The sequence below is a fragment of the Giraffa tippelskirchi genome, chromosome 11 (genome assembly GCF_054371585.1).
Source record: "Giraffa tippelskirchi isolate mGirTip1 chromosome 11, T2T-mGirTip1v1.2.pri, whole genome shotgun sequence".
Taxonomy (NCBI): Eukaryota; Metazoa; Chordata; class Mammalia; order Artiodactyla; family Giraffidae; genus Giraffa; species Giraffa tippelskirchi.
The window spans coordinates 79,481,839-79,505,921 of NC_137285.1; the positions used below are offsets into that span (position 1 = coordinate 79,481,839).

Consider the following 24,083-nt stretch of genomic DNA (forward strand, 5'->3'; position numbering starts at 1 on the left):
CTCCTCTCATTGGCTGTTGAGTGCCGCGAGGTCGCAAGAAAAGTTGAAGCGAGGCCCCGCCCTCATGGAGGAGCCAATCCTGAGTAGCCGAGGAGACGAAACCCGGAAGCGAGGTTCCCGGCGGCGATTTTTCCGTCTCTGAGGTGGGTAGCTCTTTCTCGTAGGGGTCACACTTCCTGGTCGCTTGGCGCCACCTTTGAGCTTCTGAACCTAAAGGGGCGGGCCCCTGTGGACCCCTGGTGAGCTCTGCAAACCCTTCCGCGATGTAGGTCTTCGGTAGGGCTGGAGCGGTTTCCTCTCGCTTAGCGGTTTGGAAGGCCGTAGACGCGCCTCCTGGGCCTGCGAAGTGACCGGCCAATGCCGGAGGGTCGGGACTGGTGGCCTTGTCTCTCACTGCCCTCCTCAGAGAGTGAACATTCGGCCTCTAGTTTACAGGCCTTTCCCTGCGTCTCCTTATTGTGTCCGTGGACCCCAGGTTCAGCACACCTGTATTGCTTTGTGCTGACTGCATTAAAAAAATAATAATAATGTTGCAGCCACGTGTTTTGGGAAACGAACTCACTCAGAAGGACAATGCAGGTAGTGGAATGCAGTTTATTACACCGGCCGGCCCAAAGCAGAGTCTTCTCTTAGCCAAGGACTCCGACCAGAATTTGTGAAAATCTTTTATACCGCATGTGTACGGGTGTCCGAACTCACCACCCCAAATTCCTTGAGACTTACATAAACAAAGGAAGGGTAAATACAATCACAACAATCCCATCATTCATGTGTTATGTGTTCAAACAGTTAAACAATTGGCCAATAATGAATAAGCCCAAGGTTACACTCCGATAGGTACAGAAAAATTTATGGCCTGTCTGGAGACAGGGGTGATTAGTGTATGTTTTCTCTTAGGCGATGAGTAACCTGGATACGATCTTCAAGTTTCCCCTGTCCAGAGGGGGGTCTTATCCTTTTATTGTCATTTCCATAGGCACTAAGCACAGAATTTGGAGTCCATTAGAGAGGTGGCCAAGCGTGATCAGCATGAACAAGCCTAAGATGGAGTCCAGGCCCTATGAATTCCCTCTTCAATAATAATGTGAAACTTTTGAATTAGAAAATCCGGGCCTTTAGTTCCATTGAAAGTTGTTTTAACCTTACTAAACCTCAGCGCCTTGGCTTGTGTAATGGGGCTTATAGCTCCACCTGTCTCTAAAAAACATAGCCTAGTTCCTCCTCTTGCAATATCATCAAGTAGGAATCTTGATCGACTGTTTAAACCTTGAATCAGGGAGATGTACCAGAGGTTGACTTTTTAAATTAAATTAATTAAGAAGTTTTTTTATGTAATTTATTTTACCTGAAACAGGAAATTCAAATTTTAGAAAGTTTTTATAAAAAGGAGAGGAGGGGCATATATATCATACTGTGCTCTAAACTTACTGTGCTGTACCTACACTCTCAGAAGCTTCAGTCGTGTTTGACTCTTGTGACTGGGGCTTGCCAGGCTCCTCAATCTATAAGATTCTTTCTGCAAGAATACTGGAGTGGATTGCCATGCCCTCCTCCAGGAGATCCTGACCCAGGGATCGAGCCCACCTCTCCTGAGTCTCCTTCATTGCAGGTGGATTCTTTACTGCTGAGCCACCAGGGGAGCCCCAATAATGTTACTATGGTTGCTGTAATGAATATGTGAACTTTACATTATTTACTGGTATTTATTAAGGGTTTAATGAATAGATGTATATTGCATTGTAAGCTTCAGAGAATAGTTTGAGTAAAAAGTGAAAATATTAGAATATAAAAACCTTTTTGATAGGGTCTCTTGATTGATCTGAAAAACTGAACAGTCTTTGAAAACTCTTTAGTACAGTACTTTCATTGTGCATAGGGTCTTCCCTGGTGACTCATGGTAAAGAATCTGCCTACAATGCAGGAGACCCGGGTTCTATCCCAGCGTCGGGAAGATCCCCTGGAGAAGGGAATGGCAACCCATTCCAATATTCTTGCCTGGAAAATTCCATGGACAGAGGTCTCTTGCAGGCTACAGTCCATGGGGTCACAAAGAGTCAGCCATGACTCAGCAACTAACCCTTCATTGTGCAACAAAGTAACAGGTCCAGAGAAGGTATTGGTCATGTGTGATAGATTTAAACTTGGCTTTAATGCTCTTGGCACTAGTATTAAAATCTAATGATGCATTAGGATTCATTCAATTAAAACTCATGAAAATTAGGTAGAAAGAAATCTGTATCGTAGGAGTATGAGTAACTAAGATTTCTCAGAGTCCGTCCCAAGCAAAATCAAGTGATAGCACTTTAATCATGTTATTCTGCAAATGTTTTTTAATGCTTGCTGTATATAAGTCGGACATAAATGTAAGTTAAATACAGTCCCTATCCTTAAGCTAAAAAATCTTTTAGAGGCTAAAACAAGAATAAAATTAGTGATGAATAAGACAGTATGTATCACCAAGAAACAGGAGATACTAGAGAGAGATCTAATATGCAGGCGAAAGAAAGACTTAAGAGAGAGGCAACTTCTGGGAAGAGTCTTGAATGGCTAAAAAGATTTCAACAAATATAATTAGGAAGCTGAGAAATATTTTTAAATATTATACTCATTTAATTGGTTAAAATTTGATACACTGTACAACTTTTTTTAAATTAATTAATTTATTTTAATTGGAGGCTAATCACTTTACAATATTGTGGTGGTTTTTGCCATAAATTGACATGAATCAGCCATGGGTGTACATGTGTTCCCCCATCCTGAACCCCCCCCTCACCTCCCTCCCCATCCCATCCCTTTGGGTTGTCCCAGTACACTGGCTTTGAGTGCCCTGTTTCATGCATCGAACTTAGACTGGTCTTCTATTTCACATATGGTAATATACATGTTTCAATGCTATTCTCTCAAATCATCCCACCCTCACCTTCTCCCACAGAGTCCAAAACTCTGTTCTTTATATCTGTGTCTCTTGCTGTCTCGCATATAGGGTCATCGTTGCCATCTTTATAAATTCCATATATATGCGTTAATATACTGTATTGGTGTTTTTCTTTCTGAGTTACTTCACTCTGTGTAATAGGCTCCAGTCTCATCAGCCTCATTAGAACTGATTCAAATGCGTTCTTTTTAACAGCTGAGTAATATTCCATTGGGTATGTACCACAGCTTTCTTATCCATTCGTCTGCCTATGGACATCTGGGTTGCTTCCCTGTCCTAGCTATTGTGAACAGTGCTGCAATGAACATTGGGGTACACATGTCTCTTTCAGTTCTGGTTTCCTCGGTGTGTATGCCCAGCAGTGGGATTGCTGGGTCATATGGCAGTTCTATTCCCAGTTTTTTAAGGAATCTCCACACTGTTCTCCATAGTGGCTGTACTAGTTTACATTCCCATCAACAGTGTAAGAGGGTTCTCTTTTCTCCACACCCTCTGCAGCATTTATTATTTGTAGACTTTTGGATAGCAGCCATTCTGACCAGCGTGAAGTGGTACCTCATTGTGGTTTTGATTTGCATTTCTCTGATAATGAGTGATGTTGAGCATTTTTCCATGTGTTTCTTAGCCACCTGTATGTCTTCTTTGGATAAATGTCTGTTTAGTTCTTTGGCCCAGTTTTTTGATTGTGTCGTTTATTTTTCTGGTATTGAGTTGCATGAGCTATTTGTATATTTTTGAGATTAATTCTTTGTCAGTTGTTTCTTTTACTATTATTTTCTCCAACTCTGAAGGCTGTCTTTTCACCTTGCTTATAGTTTCCTTCGTTGTACAAAAGCTTTTAAGTTTAATTAGGTCCCATTTGTTTATTTTTGCTTTTATTTCCATTACTCTGGGTGGTGGGTCTTAGAGGATCTTGCTGTGATTTATGTCGGAGAGTGTTTTGCCTATGTTTTCCTCTAGTAGTTTTATAGTTTCTGGTCTTACATTTAGATCTTTAATCCATTTTGAGTTAATTTTTTTTATGGTGTTAGAAAGTGTTCTAGTTTCATTCTTTTACATGTGGTTGACCAGTTTTCCCAGCACCACTTACTAAAGAGATTGTCTTCTCTCCATTGTAGGTTTTTGCATACTTTGTCAAAGATAAGTGTCTATTGGTGTGTGGATGTATATCTGGGTTTTCTATTTTGTGCCATTGATCTATATTTCTGTCTTTGTACCAGTACCATACTGTCTTGATGACTGTGGCTTTGTAGTAGAGTCTGAAATTAGACAGGTTGATTCCTCCAGTTCCGTTCTTCTTTCTCAAGATTGCTTTGGCTGTTCGAGGATTTTTGCATTTCCATACAAATTGTCAAATTATTTGTTCTAGTTCTGTGAAAAATATTGTTGGTGGCTTGACAGGGATTGCATTGAATCTATAGATTGCTTTGGGTACTATACTCATTTTCACCATATTGATTCTTCTGATCCATGAACATGATATATTTCTCCATCTATTTGTGTCATCTTTGATTTCTTTCATTGGGGTTTTATAGTTTTCTATATATAGGTCTATTGTTTCTTTAGGTAGATTTATTCATAAGTATTTTATTCTTTTTGTCACAATGGTGAATGGGATTGTTTCCTTAATTTCTCTTTCTCTTTCTCACTGTTAGTGTATAGGAATGCAAGGGATTTCTGTATGTTAATTTTATATCCTGCAACTTTACTATATTCATTGATTAGCTCTAGTAGTTTTCTGGTGGTGTCTTTAGGGTTTTCTATGTAGAGTATCATGTCATCTGCAAACAGTGAGAGTTTTACTTCTTCTTTTCCAATCTGGATTCCTTTTATTTCTTTTTCTGCTCTGATTACTGTGGCTAAAACTTCCAAAACTATGTTGAATAGTAGTGGTGAGAGTTGGCACCCTTGTCTTGTTCCTTACTTTAGGAGAAATGCTTTCAATATTTCGCCATTGAGGATAATGTTTGCTGTGGGTTGATCATATATGGCTTTTATTATGTTGAGGTATGTTCCTTCTATGCCTGTTTTCTGGAGAGTCTTTATCATAAATGGGTGTTGAATTTTGTCAAAGGCTTTCTTTGCATCTGTTGAGATAATCATATGATTTTTATCCTTCAATTTGTTAATGTGGTGTATCACATTGAGTGATTTGCAAATATTGAAGAATCCCTGCATCCCTGGGATGCCGTGTGTCTCCTCTGGGAAGCTGATCTCAGGCTGTGACCCTCCTTGCAGATGTCAACCATCCAGGATCCCAGGAAGATGTGGCTAGCAACCGGGGGCCTGCTCACAGTTTGGTGGAGGACGCAAAGAGTCGGACACGACTGAGCAACTTCACTTTCACCTTTCACTTTTGTGCGTTGGAGAAGGAAATGGCAACCCACTCGATTGTTCTTGCCTGGAGAATCCCAGGGACGGGGTAGCCTGGTGGGCAGCCGTCTATGGGGTCGCACAGAGTCAGACACGACTGAAGCGACTTAGCAGCAACAGCAGCAGCAGCAGCTGTCTCTGGGACCGAGATTGGGGCAGCCCCTTGCCTTCCGGCTCTGGCTGTCACCCGCCTGCCTCTCTGCCTCCGGGCAAGGAGGGGCTTGTACACAGGTACAAAGGCTAGCTCACCTTTGCTGTTTGCTCAGTCCTTTGTTCTGTGAGCGGGCGAGGCTTCGAGTTAGAGCCTTTTGCGGGAAGGTTCTATTTTTTTTTTTTCCTCTCCAGAGATCCCACAGTTTGGGCTACTATCTCAGGTTAGCTCTCTCAGATTGTCCTCAGGGCATTCAGGCCCCGTCCAGTCCTTACCCTAAGTATGCAGCCCGTGCCTCCCTGTCCAGGCCCCGGTGGTGAATGTCAGCTTCTGGGCCACTTCTCCGCTGGCAGTTGTGGTTAGGCGCATATTCTGTGGGTTTTGTTTTTTTTCCTCCTGGTTATGTTGCCCTCTGAGATTCTAAAACTCCCCACAGACCTGCTGGTGAGAGGGTTTCCTGCTCTTTGGAAACTTCTCTTCTTTCACAACTCCATCCCCAGGGCAGGTCTCCATCCCTAACTCTTTTGTCACTCTTTTTGTCTTTTATATTTTGTCCTCCCTCCTTGAAGAGAATGGGCTGACTTTTTGGGTGCCTGGTGTCCTCCGCTAGCATTCCGAAGTTGTTTTGTGAAGGTTGCTCAGCACTCAAATGATCTTTTGATGAATTTGTGGAGAAGAAAATGGTCTCCCTGTCATATTCCTCCGCCATCTTAGGACCACTCCCCTGCATAACTCTTTAAGCTGATATTGTTTATAAATTATTATGGCATATGACCCAGCAATCCCACTGCTGGGCATACACACTGAGGAAACCAGAATTGAAAGAGACACGTGTACCCCAATGTTCACAGCAGCACTGTTTATAATAGCCAGGACATGGAAGCAGCCTAGATGCCCATCAGCAGATGAATGGATAAGGAAGCTGTGGTACATATACACAACTGAATATTACTCAGCCATTAAAAAGAATACATTCGAATCAGTTCTAATGAGGTGGATGAAACTGGAGCCTATTATACAGAGTGAAGTAAGCCAAAAAGAAAAACACCAATACAGTATACTAACACATATATGTGGTGTTTAGTCAATCGGTAAAGGTAACCCGAGCTGCTGAGCCGTCGCAGCCGCCTCGCTTCGGGGCCCGGGGGCCGGGGGCGGTGGCCGAGAGGGGCTAGGCTGGGCCGGGGGCCAGGGGCGGCGGCCGACGGCCTAGGCCGGGCCGGGGGCCGGGGGCTGGGGGCGGCGGCCGACAGGGGCTAGGGCGGGCCGGGGCCCGGGAGCTGGGGGCGGCGGCCAACAGGCGCTAGGCCAGGCCGGGGGCCGGGAGCTGGGGGTGGCAACCGAGAGGGCCTAGGCTGGGCCGGGGGCCGGAGGCTGGGGGCAGCGGCTGACAGGGCCTAGGCCGGGCCGGGGACTGGGGGCCGAGGGCTGGGGGCGGCAATCGAGAGGGGCTAGGCCAGGCCGGGGGCTGGGGCCGGCGGCAGCGGTGGCAGCGGCAAGAGGAATTACCCAAGGCCCAAGGTAAGAGAAATCCAAGTAAGACGGTAAGTGTTGCGAGAGGGCATCAGAGGGCAGACACACTAAAACTAAAACTACAGAAAACTAGCTAATCTGATCACACGGACCACAGCCTTGTCTATCTCAATGAAACTAAGCCATGCCGTGTGGGGCCACCCAAGACGGATGGGTCATGGTGGAGAGGTCTGACAGATTGTGGTCCACTGGAGAAGGGCATGGCAAACCACTTCAGTATTCTTGCCTTGAGAACCCCATGAACAGTATGAAAAGGCAAAAGGATAGGACACTGAAAGATGAACTCCCCAGGTCAGTAGGTGCCCAATATGCTAATGGAGATCAGTGGAGAAATAACTCCAGAAAGAATGATGGGATGGAGCCAAAGCAAAAACGATACCCAACTGTGGATGTGACTGGTGATAGACGCAAAGTCCAATGCTGTAAAGAGCAATATTGCATAGGAACCTGGAATGTTAGGTCCATGAATCAAGGCAAACTGGAAGTGGTCAAACAGGAGATGGCAAGAGTGAACGTTGACATTCTAGGAATCAGCGAACTAAGATGGACTGGAATGGGTGAATTTAACTCAGATGACCATTATATCTACTACTGTGGGCAAGAATCCCTTAGAAGAAATGGAGTAGCCATCATGGTCAACAAAAGAGTCCGAAATGCAGTACTTGGATGCAATCTCAAAAACGACAGAATGATCTCTGTTCGCTTTCAAGGCAAACCATTCAATATCACGGTAATCCAAGTCTATGCCCCGACCAGTAACGCCGAAGAAGCTGAAGTTGAACGATTCTATGAAGACCTACAAGACCTTCTAGAACTAACACCCAAAAAAGATGTCCTTTTCATTATAGGGGACTGGAATGCAAAAGTAGGAAGTCAAGAAACACCTGGCGTAACAGGCAGGTTTGGCCTTGGAGTACAGAATGAAGCAGGGCAAAGGCTAATAGAGTTTTGCCACGAGAACGCACTGGTCATAGCAAACACCCTGTTCCAACAACACAAGAGAAGACTCTACACGTGGACATCACCAGATGGTCAACACCGAAATCAGATTGATTATATTCTTTGCAGCCAAAGATGGAGAAGCTCTATACAGTCAGCAAAAACAAGACCGGGAGCAGACTGTGGCTCAGATCATGAACTGCTTATTGCCAAATTCAGACTTAAATTGAAGAAAGTAGGGAAAACCACTAGACCATTCAGGTATGACCTAGATCAAATCCCTTATGAGTATACAGTGGAAGTGACAAATAGATTTAAGGGACTAGACCTGACAGACAGAATGCCTGATGAACTATGGACAGAGGTTCGTGACATTGTACAGGAGACAGGGATCAAGAAAATCCCCATGGAAAAGAAATGCAAAAAAGCAAAATGGCTGTCTGAGGAGGCCTTACAGATAGCTGGGAAGAGAAGAGAAGCGAAAAGCAAAGGAGAAAAGGAAAGATATTCTCATCTGAATGCAGAGTTCCAAAGAATAGCAAGGAGAGATAAGAAAGCCTTCCTCAGCGATCAGTGCAAACAAATAGAGGAAAACAACAGATTGGGAAAGACTAGAGACCTCTTCAAGAAAATTAGAGATACCAAGGGAACATTTCACGCAAAGATAGGCTCGATAAAGGACAGAAATGGTATGGACCTAACAGAAGCAGAAGATATTAAGAAGAGGTGGCAAGAATACACAGAAGAACTGTACAGAAAAGATCTTCACGACCCAGATAATCACGATGGTGTGATCACTCACCTAGAGCCAGACATCCTGGAATGTGGAGTCAAGTGGGCCTTAGAAAGCATCACTACGAACAAAGCTAGTGGAGGTGATGGAATTCCAGTTGAGCTATTTCAAATCCTCAAAGGTGATGCTGTGAAAGTGCTGCACTCGATATGCCAGCAAATTTGGAAAACTCAGCAGTGGCCACAGGACTGGAAGAGGTCAGTCTTCATTCCAATCCCAAAGAAAGGCAATGCCAAAGAATGCTCAAACTACCGCACAATTGCACTCATCTCACATGCTAGTAAAGTAATGCTCAAAATTCTCCAAGCCAGGCTTCAGCAATGTGTGAACCGTGAACTTCCAGATGTTCAAGCTGGTTTTAGAAAAGGCAGAGGAACCAGAGATCAAATTGCCAACATCCGCTGGATCATCGAAAAAGCAAGAGAGTTCCAGAAAAACATCTATTTCTGCTTTATTGACTATGCCAAAGCCTTTGACTGTGTGGATCACAATAAACTGTGGAAAATTCTGAAAGAGATGGGAATACCAGACCATCTAACCTGTCTCTTGAGAAACCTGTATGCAGGTCAGGAAGCAACAGTTAGAACTGGACATGGAACAACACACTGGTTCCAAATAGGAAAAGGAGTACGTCAAGGCTGTATATTGTCACCCTGCTTATTTAACTTATATGCAGAGTACATCATGAGAAACGCTGGGCTGGAAGAAACACAAGCTGGAATCAAGATTGCCGGTAGAAATATCAATAACCTCAGATATGTGTATGACACCACTCTTATGGCAGAAAGTGAAGAAGAACTAAAGAGCCTCTTGATGAAGGTGAAGGAGGAGAGTGAAAAAGTTGGCTTAAAGCTCAACGTTCAGAAAACTAAGATCATGGCATCTGGTCCCATCACTCCGTGGGAAATAGATGGGGAAACAGTGGAAACAGTGTCAGTCTTTACTTTTTTGGGCTCCAGAATCACTGCTGATTGTGACTGCAGCCATGAAATTAAAAGACGCTTACTACTTGGAAGGAAGGTTATGGCCAACCTAGATAGCATGTTTAAAAGCAGAGACATTACTTTGCCAACAAAAGTCCGTCTAGTCAAGGCTATGGTTTTTCCAGTGGTCATGTATGGATGTGAGAGTTGGACGGTGAAGAAAGCTGAGCGCCGCAGAATTGATGCTTTTGAACTGTGGTGTTGGAGAAGACTCTTGAGAGTTTCTTGGACTGCAAGGAGATCCAATCAATCCATCCTAAAAGAGATCAATCCTGGGTGTTCATTGGAAGGTCTGATGTTGAAGCTGAAGCTCCAATACTTTGGCCACCTCATGCGAAGGGTTGACTCATTGGAAAAGACCCTAATGCTGGGTAGGATTGGGGGCGGGAGGAGAAGGGGACGACAGAGGATGAGATGGTTGGATGGCATCACCGACTCGATGAACATGGGTTTGGGTAAACTCCGGGAGTTGGTGATGGACAGAGAGGCCTGGCGTGCTGCAATTCATGGGGTCGCAGAGAGTCGGACACGACTGAGCGACTGAACTGAACTGAACTGAAAGATAACCCTGTATGCAAGACATCAAAAGAGACACAGATAAATAGAACAGTATTATGGACTCTATGGGAGAGAGTGAGGGCGGGATGCTATGGGAGAATGGCATTGAAGCATGAAAATTATCATATGTGAAACGAATCTCCAATCCAGTTTCAACACATGATACAGGGTGCTCGGGGCTGGTGCACCGGGATGACCCGGAGGGATGGGGTGGGGAGGGAGGTGGAAGGGGGGCTCTGGAAGGGCAAAACATGTACACCCGTGGTGGATTCATGTCAATGTATGGCAAAACAAATACAATATTGTAAAGTTAAAAAATAGAAAATAAACTAATTTTAAAAAGTTATTATGACAATCTAGCAGAATAAATGTCATTTCCTTCTGTAATCCCTTGGCGGTGGTATTTTAGTCACTAAGTCGTGTCTAACTCTGCAAACCCATGGACTGTAGCCCACCAGGCTTCTCTGTCCATGGGATTTCCCAGGCAAGAATACTGCTGCTGCTGCTGCTGCTGCTAAGTCGCTTCAGTTGTGTCCGACTCTGTGCGACCCCAGAGACAGCCGCCCACCCGGCTCCCCCTTCCCTGGGATTCTCCAGGCAAGAGTACTGGAGTGGGTTGCCATTTCCTTCTCCAAAGAATACTGCAGTGTGTTGCTATTTCCTTCTCCTGGGCATCTTCCCAACCCAGGGACTGAACCTATGTCTCCTGCATTGGCAGACAAATTCTTTACCACTGAGCCACCAGGGAGGCCCTCAGTAATCCCATAAGACTGGGTTAATTATGGTCCTCCTGTGTGTTCATTGTATCTGGATACAGTGTTATCATAGTACTTAATGCTGTTTTTGCCAGTCTTCCTGACTAGATGGTAAACTTCATGAGGTAAAGACATTAATCTTGTTCACATTGAATCCCAGTACCTAGAGATTGGCAGGCTTCCCAAGTGCTGCAGTGGTAAAGAACCTGCCTGCAAATGTAGGAGACAAAAGAGAAGCGGGTTTGATCCCTGGGTTGGGAAGATCCCCTGGAGAAAGAAATGGCACCCCACTCCAGGGATTTCCAGCCTGGGAAATCCCTTAGGCAGAGGAGCCTGGCAGGCTACTGTTTGGAGGATCGCACAGAGTTGGGTTTGAATGAGCCACTAAGCACAAGCACGTAACACCGAGAGACTGCACATGCCAGGGTTTTTTTCATCTTCGTTGAATGAAGGAGTGAGTGACAGCCAAAATTCTGTTTCACAAGAACCCAGTTAAGAACAATAGTTGTCTCTCAGTGAATAGGACTACTTTTTAAAGCTGTGAATTTTCCTAAGCCAGAAATTGTTCGAGTAGAAAGAGGATGATTATTATAGTTGTCATGGTAAAGATGTCTGCATTGATGAGAGATTGGGACATGTGTCCTCTGGGGACTATTCCAACTCTAAGAATCTCTGATTTTTGGAAGTAGTTTTTAGGAGCTAAAAGTTTTTGCTTCTCTTCTATTACATCTGTGTGTCTAGTTTATAAAAATGGTGAATGTTCTCTTCTTTATTGTATTAGTTATAATTTAAAAGCTTCAAGCATTGACCAACTGTTAGTACAATACAACATAGTATCCGAACCAATAGATTCAAAATAAATAGAGTTATAGCTACTGACTTAGTAGAAGAAAACAATAAAAAATGCATATTAAGACAAAAATAAAGATAACTGAAATCTGTCAGCTCTGATATTTGATGAATGTAAAGGGTATTAATAAACACCAAAAAGTTTAGACAGAGTATATTTGTGTATGTTTGCAAGACTTATTTATGCTGTTGATAAAGCCTCAATTACTGGTTTGCTCCTAATTTTTGTGTTTGTGTTTTCAGATCTTGATGAATAAAATAAAGCAGACATAATCATCTCTGGAGAGATTGTTTATATCCTGGTGTTGGAAATGATTTATATTTAAAATAGTAGTGAAAATGGAAAAAGAGAAAGTAAATGATGAAAAAACAGACCCAGAGAACTCCTTGGACTTTTCTGAACACTTCAACCAACTTGAACTGTTGGAAACACATGGACACCTTATTCCCACTGGTACCCAGAGTCTCTGGGTAGGGAATTCTGATGAAGATGAGGAGCAAGATGAAAATACTGAAGAGTGGTATCAGCTGCAAGAAAAAAAAATGGAAAAGGATCCAAGCAAATTGCTTCTTTGGGCTGCTGAAAAAAATCGGGTAAAAAAAAAAAAGAACAGTTAAAAAAGAAACCTTAATTTAGTAGAAAAACTACTAGATTGGAAGCCAGAGGACCTGTCCCTGAAGCTTGCTTTGTCCTCAGACCAAACAGAAAAAAAAAAATCACTTCCTGAAAACGGGTGTCTGAGGTTGTTTTAGTTAGAAATAATTGAGCTTCTTAATCTCTAGATTTCCTTGTTAGCATTGTATTCTACTGATAAAAGTTTATGTTTTAAAGTTTTGTACACCATGCATATTGGTGTGATAATCCTACTACTGAAAGATCAGAACATAATGTTTCATTATTATGTTTTCTTCACAGATGAAACATAACATATCAAACATGATTGTAGCCTATATTGTTCATCTAACTGTAGCTTTAGTGCAGTAAGCCTTAACTGGACCGGGAGTAAACGTATGGATTGCTTTTCAGAGAATCACGTTCATAAAATCAAGTTTATGAGGGAAAAGAGACCAAAATGATTTACCGTTAACACTGACTTGTTCATTGTTCAAATCAGTTGTCCTCCTCCCCAAAAGAAATCTTAACGTCTGTTTTATAGTCATCTACTAACAAGGAAGTTTTCATGTAACTTAATTAAACACTAGACCGTTTCATGTTCTTTATTTACTGTTTTGTTTCATCTTGAGTTTGTGAAAGATCTCCTGTTTTCTTCTCAGCTGACCACAGTGCGGCGACTGCTTTCAGAAAGGGCTACCCACGTGAACGCTCGAGATGAAGACAAGTACACACCGCTCCACCGAGCAGCCTACAGTGGGCACTTAGACATGGTCCGGGAGCTGATTGCACACGGAGCAGATGTCCACGCGGTGACTGTGGATGGCTGGACACCCCTGCACAGTGCCTGTAAGTGGAATAATGCCAGAGTAGCTTCTTTCTTGCTGCAGCATGATGCAGATATCAACGCCCAAACGAAAGGCCTCCTGACCCCCCTACACCTTGCCGCTGGGAACAGAGACAGCAAAGACACCCTGGAGCTCCTCCTGATGAACCGCTACATCAAGCCAGGTCTGAAGAACAGCCTGGAGGAAACGGCATTTGACATCGCCAGGAGGACCGGTATCTATTACTACCTCTTTGAAATTGTGGAAGGCTGCACAAATTGTTCACCTCAGTCTTAATAACGGTTCTAATAATTTTCTTGAGTTTCTAAGTCCGAGTGCCTGCTTTGTGTGAGATGTGAAATGTCCCCATTGTACAAAGTTGACATCAAAAGTCTTAGGACAGTAATTCAATGGTACTCACGATACTATCCCTCCAAGTGAATTGGCTGACCTTGATGTCAAAATATATTTGAAAGTTGTTTGGATTTATCTTTAATGATCTCCATGGCGTTTGTGATTTTTACCAAATCATTTTAACTTGCCTATATTGAAAAACTTGTCAGAGGTTGTACAGAAAACTAATGATATTTTTGGTGCTGATCCAAGAGAAATGTATTTTTACATTTACAATATCCCCCATCCTAGAGCTTTGTGGAGTATTTAGTATATCAACATGTATTTTTATAAGGTCAGGTAACTCAGAATTTCATTTAAAAATCTTAAATATACTGGTGCAGTTCATCTGTCTTCTCTGCATCACCATAGCCATTTGCTTTCACTGTAAACCATAAGAGTGAATATATTAGTGACTTGAATCTTCATAAGTTTAAAAAAAATTGAGAAACTTAGATCTTTGTCTCTTATTAATGGAACCATAGATGTTTAATCTACGAATGTTATATACTGCCTCTCCTTCCACAATCCACACAATCCTGTGGACCCTCCTACCTCACCCTGGTCAACCTACATAATCCTTATTCTCCTGGTGAGTCAGCACGACCCTTAAGACATGCGCACAACTGTACCTTGGTCCAGGTGATCATAGCGTATTTGCCATACGGCTAGTTTTACCTATCTGGTCCTGCTGAGCCGGGCCCTGCTCGTCTCATCTCCCAGGTTCACAGGAAGGGTTCTTTACCAGGATCCTCATTTTACAGAAGCCACACAAAGTCAAAGCGACAAGGGAAAACGAATTCTAAGATGATTATACTGGGGCAAGAACCACAAAGTGGCTCAGGCGTTTTTTAAAAGCCACGTTGTAGATAACAACAAAAGCATAAGTATAAATATTCTAAAAAAAATAAAGATTTTAAACAACCAAGAAAAAGCATGAATAATTCTTATACCTGTGTGTATCTTCCTTGGATTCATAACGTATTTATCTATCCAGCATACATTTGTTTAGGTTTGACTGTCCATCTCTCCAGCAGCAGCTTCCTGTTCCTTTGCCCTTCTGTGACTAAAACAAAAGAGTTATCTCTCAACTTCTCAGCACCAGAACTAACACACTGGGGAAAGGGAGCTGAACTAATGGGCCTTTTCTTTGGTTATATGTATGTATGTGTGTGTGTGTGTGTATAAACATATATACAGTTTTTTATTTTATTTTCTTCTCTTTGGCTGTGTTGTGAGGCTTGCAGGATCTTAGTTCCCCAACCAGGGATTGATCCTGCATCCTTGGCAGTGAAAGCTCAGAGTCCTAACCACTAGACCACCAGGGAATTCCCTCTATGATTATATTTTTTAAATGTCCACCAAGGTATTTGTTTCTTTTGACCCAGCCCATGTGACCCAGTTACCTTAAACTAAGTAACAACGTTATTTAATCAAACATATGTGGCAGTTTTTAGGTTAAAACAAGATTGGATCATCTCAGAAAAGTTAAAGATGACATATGAACTGAATCATTGTGGCAGTGTTTTGAAGACTTAAGAGAGCTTTGGTTATTTTGTGATCTCTGGCTAGGAGATAGCTCTATTTCAGAGTATCAATACCTTTGATATAAAGGTTTTGGCAGAAAGTGAGAGGTTGATTTCTGTTTAATCTGACCTAATGTAGTGATACCAAATGACAAGGTATAGCTGATAGAAATGACAGTAGAAAAAAAAAGAAAAAAAGAAATGACAGTAGAATAATACCCCAGCTACCCCATTAGACTGCTAAAGGAGGCTACTTGATTACTTGAAAGTCGCAGAGCCTATGGCTCCTTTCTTACTTGGGAATGAGTTGCATTTGTGATTTTATATATGTAAGCTTTCCCTATGAGTATGACTCCAAAGGAGCTGCTTTATTTCTAAGAAAATGAGATGTGACTTCTCCCTTTTTTTCAGTCTTCAATCACTCAACCAATCCTAGGGAGCAAATTTCTACATATTAGAGAAATCCCTTCCATCCCTGAGGGTGGAATTTGTATTACTTGCTTCCTTTATACCTTCCTTGGTGGTTTTTTAATTTCATTTTTTATTATTTTTTCTTTTTTAACTGAAGTATACTTGACATAAAATATTATATATTTCAGGTATATAACAAAGTGATTTTTTTTTTTTTTCTTTTTGGCCGTGCTTCATGACCTGCAGGCTTTGGTTCCCCAATCAGGGATCCAGCCCACACCTCTCACATTGGAAGCACACAGTCTTAACCAGGGGACCTCCAGAAGTCCCAACAAAGTGATTTGATACTCTCCTTAGTATTTTCTGACTCCTCAGTCCCCAGAAGATGTGTGCTAATCATGCTTTTCACTACTCAGTGGACCCTTGCACACACATTTGTATCGTGCAGGTCCATGTATAAGCAGTACTACACAACCCGTGCTGGAGAAGGAAATGGCAACCACTCCAGTATTCTTACCTGGAAAATTCCACGAACAGAGGAGCCTGGTGGGCTACAGTGCCTGGGGTGGCAAAGAGTTGGGCACGATTGAGCACTCATGCCTACATGCACACAACCTGTGCATTTGGTTAAATCTGGGGATGCAGAACCACAGATACAGTTCCAATGAGAAAGTTCAATTTTCGGTTATGCAGAGGGTTGGCACCCCAATCCTTGTGTTTAAGGGTCAACTCTGTATCACCTGTGTTTACCAGTTGCCTTTAAGAAGACTAAATAAATCCATTTGCAAACAAAATTTTCACTAGTCTTACAGAGTTTATCTCAAGGACTTTTTAAAAAATAAAATCTGTTTTGCATAACAAGGCTTAACTGTTTAACTATGTGCTTGAGGAAGAGGTGACTTTGTCATTGTTCAAGGGGCAGTGACCCACAGTGAAATTAGTTGACTTTGCCTTTATAAATCTTAACTGTGCTTCTCCAGGGCCCAAACATTTGTTCTGGCTCACAACTTACAACAGTGAAAGGATTTAGCATTTTTATACTATGGATGTGAAAGCATCCATTTGTGTCTATTCTCTGGCATCTATTATTGCATTTACCACTATGCTAGAAGACCATGATCAAAAGAGGCCCAGAGGGGGGCAAAAAAAAAAAGAGGCTCAGAGAAGTAAAACTTGGTCTAAGACTTATGTCCCATACCAAAATGAAATTGCATCAGTTCTCCATTCCTGAAGAAAACATGTGCCATCTTCACCCTACCTGAAATGACTCAAGGAATTTACAGCACTGCTTTGATTCAGGGAGGTACCAAACATGATCAAAAAATCATTGATAATGGCTTACTTCATTAGTTACCATAGGATGCTCTAGTCCCTCTGTAGGTTTGTAGGATGACCATTCAACTTGTGTAAGACAGTGCTTTCTCTAGAGGGAATTAAAGATCCATGTTTATTAAGTTCAGAAGACAGTAAACTAAGAAGGATTGAGTGTAGCATATTCATGTTTTAAATTCCTAAAAATTTCCCTTTGAAATCCTATAATTTCACTTCTAGGAACCTAAGTAGAAATGATCAAAATCAGTGCTACTACATAGAAATATAATGTGAGCCACATAGGTAATTTTAAGTTTTTTTTTCTAAACAAAAATTTTTTTCTAAGTTTTTTTTGCATTAAAACACAAATGGGTGAAATTAATTTTAATAATCCACATCATCTAACCTGATACATCCAAAGCATTCATTCCAGTATGATACAAATATTTTTAAATTATTGAGATATTTTACTTTTTTTATAGTACATCTTCAAAATGCAATGTGTATTTTATGTTGTTGTTCAGTCAGTAAGTCATGTCTGACTTTTTGTGATCCCATGGACTACACAGCATTCCAGGCTCCTCTGTCCTCCACTATCTCCCTGAGTTTGCCTAAATTCATGTCCACTGAGTCAGTGAGGCTATCTAATCATCTCATCCTCTGCCCAAGAAAATATCTGTCATTGCTTCTAGTGTATTTTATGGCACATCTTAATTCAGATGAGCCCCATTTGACTAGTGGCTACTTTGTTCAGCACAGGTCAAGATGCCTGAAACTTTCCCTGGAGGCAAAGCAGAAGGCAAATAGGAGGAGCAGGAAATTTTGAGCCAGGTAAATCTGTGTCCAAATCATGATTGCCACCTATGTGCGCCTTTTGGCAAATGACCTATTTTCTCACATGTAGTATGCAGATAGTACCAGCGTGTTACAGTTTTGTGGCAAATAAATGAGATGTAATATAGATAAGGTATTTCCTTTCCCCAACATTTCAAGCAGAAATGCCCTTTCTATTTTAGGTATTTGGATCCTTGAAGATCCCAAAGTTCTCCCTTGATATTCCTATAGTTCTTTCTCATGACTTTAGTAGGATATGCAACAAAGAGTTTCTTTCAAGAATCCAAACACCTTCACTCCTAGGAAAAATGCCTTCCCATCTTCAAAGGCCCTTACCAGCTGTCAAGGTCTCCAACAGAAGAAAAACTTCAAGGAACAAGAAAAGGCAAAAGAATTTCAGCAGCTAATTCAATTTTCGGTTATGCAGAGAGTCAGCACCCCAGTCCTTGTGTTTAAAGGTCAACTCGGTATTACCTAGCTAATTACAGCTAATTACAGGGATTTGAAGGAAATGAGATTCTAAGAGAAAATCCGTTTACATTGTGGACCCAGCGCCTTGAAACTCAGAATACTTTACTGCTCATTCCATGTGTGGAACTTTTTGGTAATTACCAAATGAGTGATTCTAAATTGATGCCATTTTCCCTTTTCAGTTCAGTTCAGTTCAGTCGCTCAGTCATGTCCAACTCTTTGTGACCCCCTGAACCACAGCACGCCAGGCCTCCCTGTCCATCACCAGCTCCCGGAGTACACCCAAACCCATGTCCATAGAGTCGGTGATGCCATCGAACCATCTCATCCTCTGTCGTCCCCTTCTCCTCCTGCCTTCAATTTACCCAGCAGCAGGGTCTTTTCAAATGAGTCAGCTCTTTGTATCAGGTGGCCAAAGTATTGGAGTTTCTGCTTCAGCATCAGTCCTTCCGATGAATGTTCAGGAGTGATTTCCTTTAGGATGGACTGATTAGATCTCCTTGCAGTCCAAGGGACTCTCAAGAGTCTTCAACACCACAGTTCAAAAACATCAATTCTTCTGCGCTCAGCCTTCTTTATAGTCCAACTCTCACATCCATACATGACCACTGGAAAAACCATAGCCTTGACTAGACGGACCTTTGTTGACAAAGTAATGTCTCTGCTTTTCAATATGCTGTCTAGGTTGGTCATAACTTTCCTTCCAAGGAGTAAGCATCTTTTAATTTCATGGCTGCAATCACCATCTGCAGTGATTTTGGAGCCCAGAAAAGTAATCTCTGACACTGTTTCCACTGTTTCCCCATCTATTTCCCATGAACTGATGGGACCAGATGCCATGATCTTAGTTTTCTGAATGTTGAGCTTTAAGCCAACTTTTTCACTCTCCTCTTTCACTTTCATCAAGAGTCTCTTCAATTCTTCTTCACTTTCTGCCATAAGGGTGGTGTCATCCACATATCTGAGGTTATTGATATTTCTCCCAGCAATCTTGATTCCAGCTTATGCTTCTTCCAGCCCAGTGTTTCTCATGATGTACTCTGCATATAAGTTAAATAAGCATGGTGATAATATACAGCCTTGACGTACTCCTTTTCCTATTTGGAACCAGTGTGTTGTTCCATGTCCAGTTCTAACTGTTACTTCCTGACCTGCATGCAGGTTTCTCAAGAGGCATGTCAGGTGGTCTGGTATTCCCATCTCTTTCAGAATTTTCCACAGTTTATTGTGATGAACACAGTCAAAGGTTTTGGCATAGTCAATAAAGCAGAAATAGATGTTTTTCTGGTCAGATGTTGGCAATTAAATCTCTGGTTCCTCTGCTTTTTCTAAAACCAGCTTGAACATCTGGAAGTTCACGGTTCACATATTGCTGAAGCCTGGCTTGGAGAATTTTAAGCATTACTTTACTAGCATGTGAGATGAGTGTAATTGTGTGGTAGTTTGAGCATTCTTTGGCATTGCCTTTCTCTGGGATTAGGACTTCCCTGGTGGCTCAGAGGTTAAAGCGTCTGCCTCCAATGCGGGAGACCTGGGTTCGATCCCTGGGTCGGGAAGATCCCCTGGAGAAGGAAATGGCAAACCACTCCAGTATTCTTGCCTGGAGAATCCCATGGACAGAGGAGCCTGGTAGGCTACAGTCCACGGGGTCGCAAAGAGTCGGACACGACTGAGCGACTTCCCTTCCCTTCTCTGGGATTAGAATGAAAACTGACCGTTTCCAGTCCTGTGGCCGCTGCTGAGTTTTCCAAATTTGCTGGCATATTGAGTGCAGCACTTTCACATCATCATCTTTCAGGATTTGAAATAGCTCAACTGGAATTCCATCACCTCCACTAGCTTTGTTCGTAGTGATGCTTCATAAGGGCCACTTGACTTCACATTCCAGGATGTCTGGCTCTAGGTGAGTGATCACACCATCATGATTATCTGGGTTGTGAAGAACTTTTTTGTATAGTTCTTCTGTGTATTCTTGCCACCTCTTCTTTTCATGATGGGTCTTATTAATGCTGAGCAAATGGAATAAAAGCACTCATATTTGGTTTATCACTTTAATTATTCAATCAAGCCTCAGGAACATCTAATAGTCCTCACCATGAATTGAATGACATAGCCCCATCTGCCACTGAATCTCAGAGAAGCAGAAATTTGTAAGCCCGAAAATGTGTTTAATGAAAGAAATAGCTTATGCAATCTAAAAGCAAACTACCACCTAATTTGTTTTCTTGCTTCCCTTTCTATTACAACACGTTCAGCATTTTGTCTCTGCTAGACAGTGCTTGGAAGTTAGGAGGACATCACTGGAGAATTAATATGAGTTCATAAGCACTGACTCCTGAGTGGTCACTGGTATTCCTTTTTCAGACACAGCTGTCTTAAACAAGGCAATTTTTAGCAATAAAAAACAAATGAGAATGTGGGCCTGCCTATATTAAAAAACATCAGGTGTCTCTCAGGTTTTTCTAAACCCAAATGTAATAACTCATGAAGAAGATGTATCCTGATTGAAGGGACCAAATCTAGGAGCAAGAAATAGTCCTTCATGACACATACTAGAAAAAGCACTAGAGTTCAGATTTGCTTCTCTGTTCTTTGCATATTTGTTATTTGAAGATATGCATGGCTTTCAAGAAGAATCAAAAGGAAGAAAATTGGGTATTAAGATGGATCCTTTCATCCATGCTTTTGATTTTAGTCTGCACCTTGAACAATGAGATTTTGGAGCCCATATAGAAAGGTAATCATGTGTCATGGTTCTTCACTCTGTTGACATTGGGGCTGAATAATTCTGTGTATTCAAATTCTGTGTATTCTGTGTATTCAGATAATACATAGGGGCATCCTGTGTATTAGTGATGTTTATCAGCATTCCTGGCCTCTACTTGCTGGATATACCTCCCACCCCGCCACCCAGCTGTGACCCCCAAAACTGTCTGCAGACATTGCCAAGTGTTTCTTGCTCTATGTCATCAGAAGTCCTTAAGGCAGGAGATTTCAGAATTTGGCTAGCCACAGAGTTGTTTTGTTATCATTCAAGTAAATTTTATTTAAAATGCACGTTTTTCTTATATTTTGCTAGTCATTCCAAATATTCATCAGTGAACACTCAAAAATTATATAATCGTTGATTCTGCTTAAAATCTTTGGTATTTTGTTGAGATCATTCAAACATATTCAAAAATTGGGCTAAAATATACAGTTAGAAAAAGAACTCTTCGATACTGAGTTTCATACGTCAGAAAAACACTCCTGTTCACAGGTTTGGTCTCTAGGAAACTTGTTTTTTTACCTTTTCTTTCTTTTTCTACCCTTTACTTTCTTTTTCTTTTTCATCCTTTACTTTTTTTTCTTTCTTTGGGGAAGGCCTCACTGCCCAGCATGTGGGATCTCAGTTCCCTCACCAAGGATCAAACCCACAGCCCCAGCAGTGGAAGGAAACACAGTCTCAACCACTGGATGACCAGGGAAGTCTCTTGCCTCTAGGAAATTTATCCCTTAAGTCAGATGAGAAATTCTAGAGAATTTAGAAAAAGTCTGACTTCTGGTATCAAGGGAAATAATAAATCCTGATTTTTAATAGGTTGTACAATTATAAATGTAAAATTTTTATTGCACTGCTGGACAAAGTGCAATGAAATTGATGCACAGTTTTTTCTTTAGAAAAGATTTTAGAAGAAATGGGGTAAGAAGAGCCAACCACTTCTGTAGAGAAGAAGGAAATGGAGAGAGAGTTGGCATCTTCCAAGTGTCAACAACTGCAGAAATAGAAGATAATCTCGTAATGTCATTGCCATTTGAGAACCCTTAGTTATTAAAAAGAGAAATAATATGGTATAATTTATTCTGGCGATTGTTGGAGACCTTTCAGCAAAGGTCATTAAGAGCATGTGGACTGACCCAGGCAATGGAGGCTCCTCACCCCCTCCACTGTCCTTGGAATGTATGTTCTTCCTACTGTTTCCACCATGGGAACCCTTTCAAGGGTGTGACCTTGGGAGAGCAATGTGTTGTTGGGACTTCCTTGAACTCAGTACATGACTGAACCCAGTTGAGGCCTCTATGCAAATTTTTAAGATTCTGGAGGGCAGGAGGGGAGATCAACTCATCATGCAGTCACCCTAGACAATCTTGCTATGTAAGCTCCCTTACTTATTAACCTTGCCATCTATCAAGCTGGAGTGGTCTGCTGTTTTCTTCGGTCTCTCCTCATCCTGCCTGTGTGGGAGCCAATCTTAGGTTTCACCCAGGAAACTCGAGGTTGCAAACCAACAGAGATGACTTTTGCTTTAAAAATGAATCCCAAGATAAAATGTATTAAAGTCATAATGTAAAAAAAGAAAAAAATTTTGCGTCTGTTTATCAGCCTTCCCTAATCATTTTTAATGTGATGCACAAGTAGAATAATCTCACATGGTCTTCTTTATGAAAGTTTTTATATATCCAGATGTGCTACACTGAGCCACTGTGATAATAACTGTTGACTGGGTGCAGGCTGTGCTGTAGGTGCTCACATGCATTACCTCATGTGAGCCTCACAATAACTCTCGGAGATAAGATGCCGTTGTATATACAGGGAAGTGGGCTAATGGAGGTTAAGTAAATTGTCATGCAGTTAGTGAGAGATGGAGATAAGTTTCAAGCATGTCTTTGTGATTCTACCACCTTGATCTTTGTATTTGCAAAGTTGATTAAAGAAGATATCCTTTGGTGCACATTGAGTTTATTTTCTTTGAACTGTTTACAGAAAACTTTGTTCCAACATTACCACTTTTCACATATGAGTGTTAATATCCCGATATCACCAGTTAGTTTATCAAATAATCATAACAAAAATTCAGTTTTCTTTCTTTTCCATTTTCTTTAAGATTATTTTTATGTAGTCAATTTACAGTAGTGTTTGAGGATATAAAAATGTACTATTATTAGGAGAAAGGGCTTCCCTGGTAGCTCAGCTGGTAAAGCATCTGCCTATAATGCAGGAGACCCCAGTTTTATTCCCTAGGGAAGGAAGATACGCTGGAGAAAGGAATATCTACCCACTCCAGTATTCTTGCCTGGAGAATCCCATGGACAGAGGAGCCTGGCAGGCTAGACTGTTTCACTCTCAACTCCACCTGGGAGAACACTCTGGGTGCTGATTCTTTCTTCACTACAATCAGTTCCTGACACAGCACGTGAATTTTCTGGCTGAAGCATGGTGCTCAGATCTCCTTCCCAAGAACTCATCTGCTAGAACACCTAGGTTCATGTTATTGTATGGTTATTTCAACTCAACACACAGAGAACAACCAGGTCACTCCACTTCGGTCATCCAAGGTTGTTTGACTCAAGTGTATATTTTCAGTGCTGAGATACTGCAAGGAAACATGCTAGGTGTCAAACTGGCAATTGGGCTCTGCTAGCAAGAAGTCTGCTCTTATCGTGTGAAAGCAAGAGTGTGTCATTCTTAAACCCAAAAAATCACTGCGGATGGTGATTGCAGCCATGAAATTAAAAGACGCTTACTCCTTGGAAGGAAGGTTATGACCAACCTAGATAGCATATTTAAAAGCAGAGACATTACTTTGCCAACAAAAGTAGTCAAGGCTATGGTTTTTCCAGTGGTCATGTATGGATGTGAGAGTTGGATGGTGAAGAAAGCTGAGCGCTGAAGAATTGATGCTTTTGAACTGTGGTGTTGGAGAAGACTCTTGAGAGTCCCTTGGACTGCAAGGAGATCCAACCAGGCCATCCTAAAGGAGATCAGTCCTGGGTGTTCATTGGAAGGACTGATGTTGAAGCAGAAACTCCAATACTTTGGCCACCTGATGCGAAGAACTGACTCATTG

At 41.8% G+C, this 24,083-nt stretch overlaps 1 protein-coding gene across 6 annotated transcripts; it reads left to right on the forward strand.

Moving 5' to 3' along the window:
- The first annotated feature begins 91 nt into the window (after positions 1 to 91).
- On the forward strand, positions 92 to 22,967 carry ANKRD49 (ankyrin repeat domain 49). Of its 6 annotated transcripts, XR_014069328.1 has the most exons (6): positions 92 to 143; positions 12,113 to 12,463; positions 13,145 to 13,544; positions 17,705 to 17,781; positions 20,054 to 20,158; positions 21,921 to 22,967. XR_014069328.1 is itself a non-coding variant. In XM_081543866.1 (5 exons), exons 2-4 carry the CDS (start codon positions 12,209 to 12,211, stop codon positions 17,755 to 17,757), a joined length of 708 nt encoding a protein of 235 aa, XP_081399992.1. In that variant the 5' UTR covers positions 92 to 143; positions 12,113 to 12,208; the 3' UTR covers positions 17,758 to 17,781; positions 21,916 to 22,967. The 6 variants fall into 6 exon arrangements, 5 of the variants coding, with proteins under 5 accessions (XP_081399992.1, XP_081399991.1, XP_081399993.1 ...); XM_081543866.1 differs by lacking the exon at positions 20,054 to 20,158 and having other exon boundaries at positions 21,916 to 22,967; XM_081543865.1 differs by lacking the exon at positions 20,054 to 20,158 and having other exon boundaries at positions 21,619 to 22,599.
- The last annotated feature ends 1,116 nt before the right edge of the window (positions 22,968 to 24,083 follow it).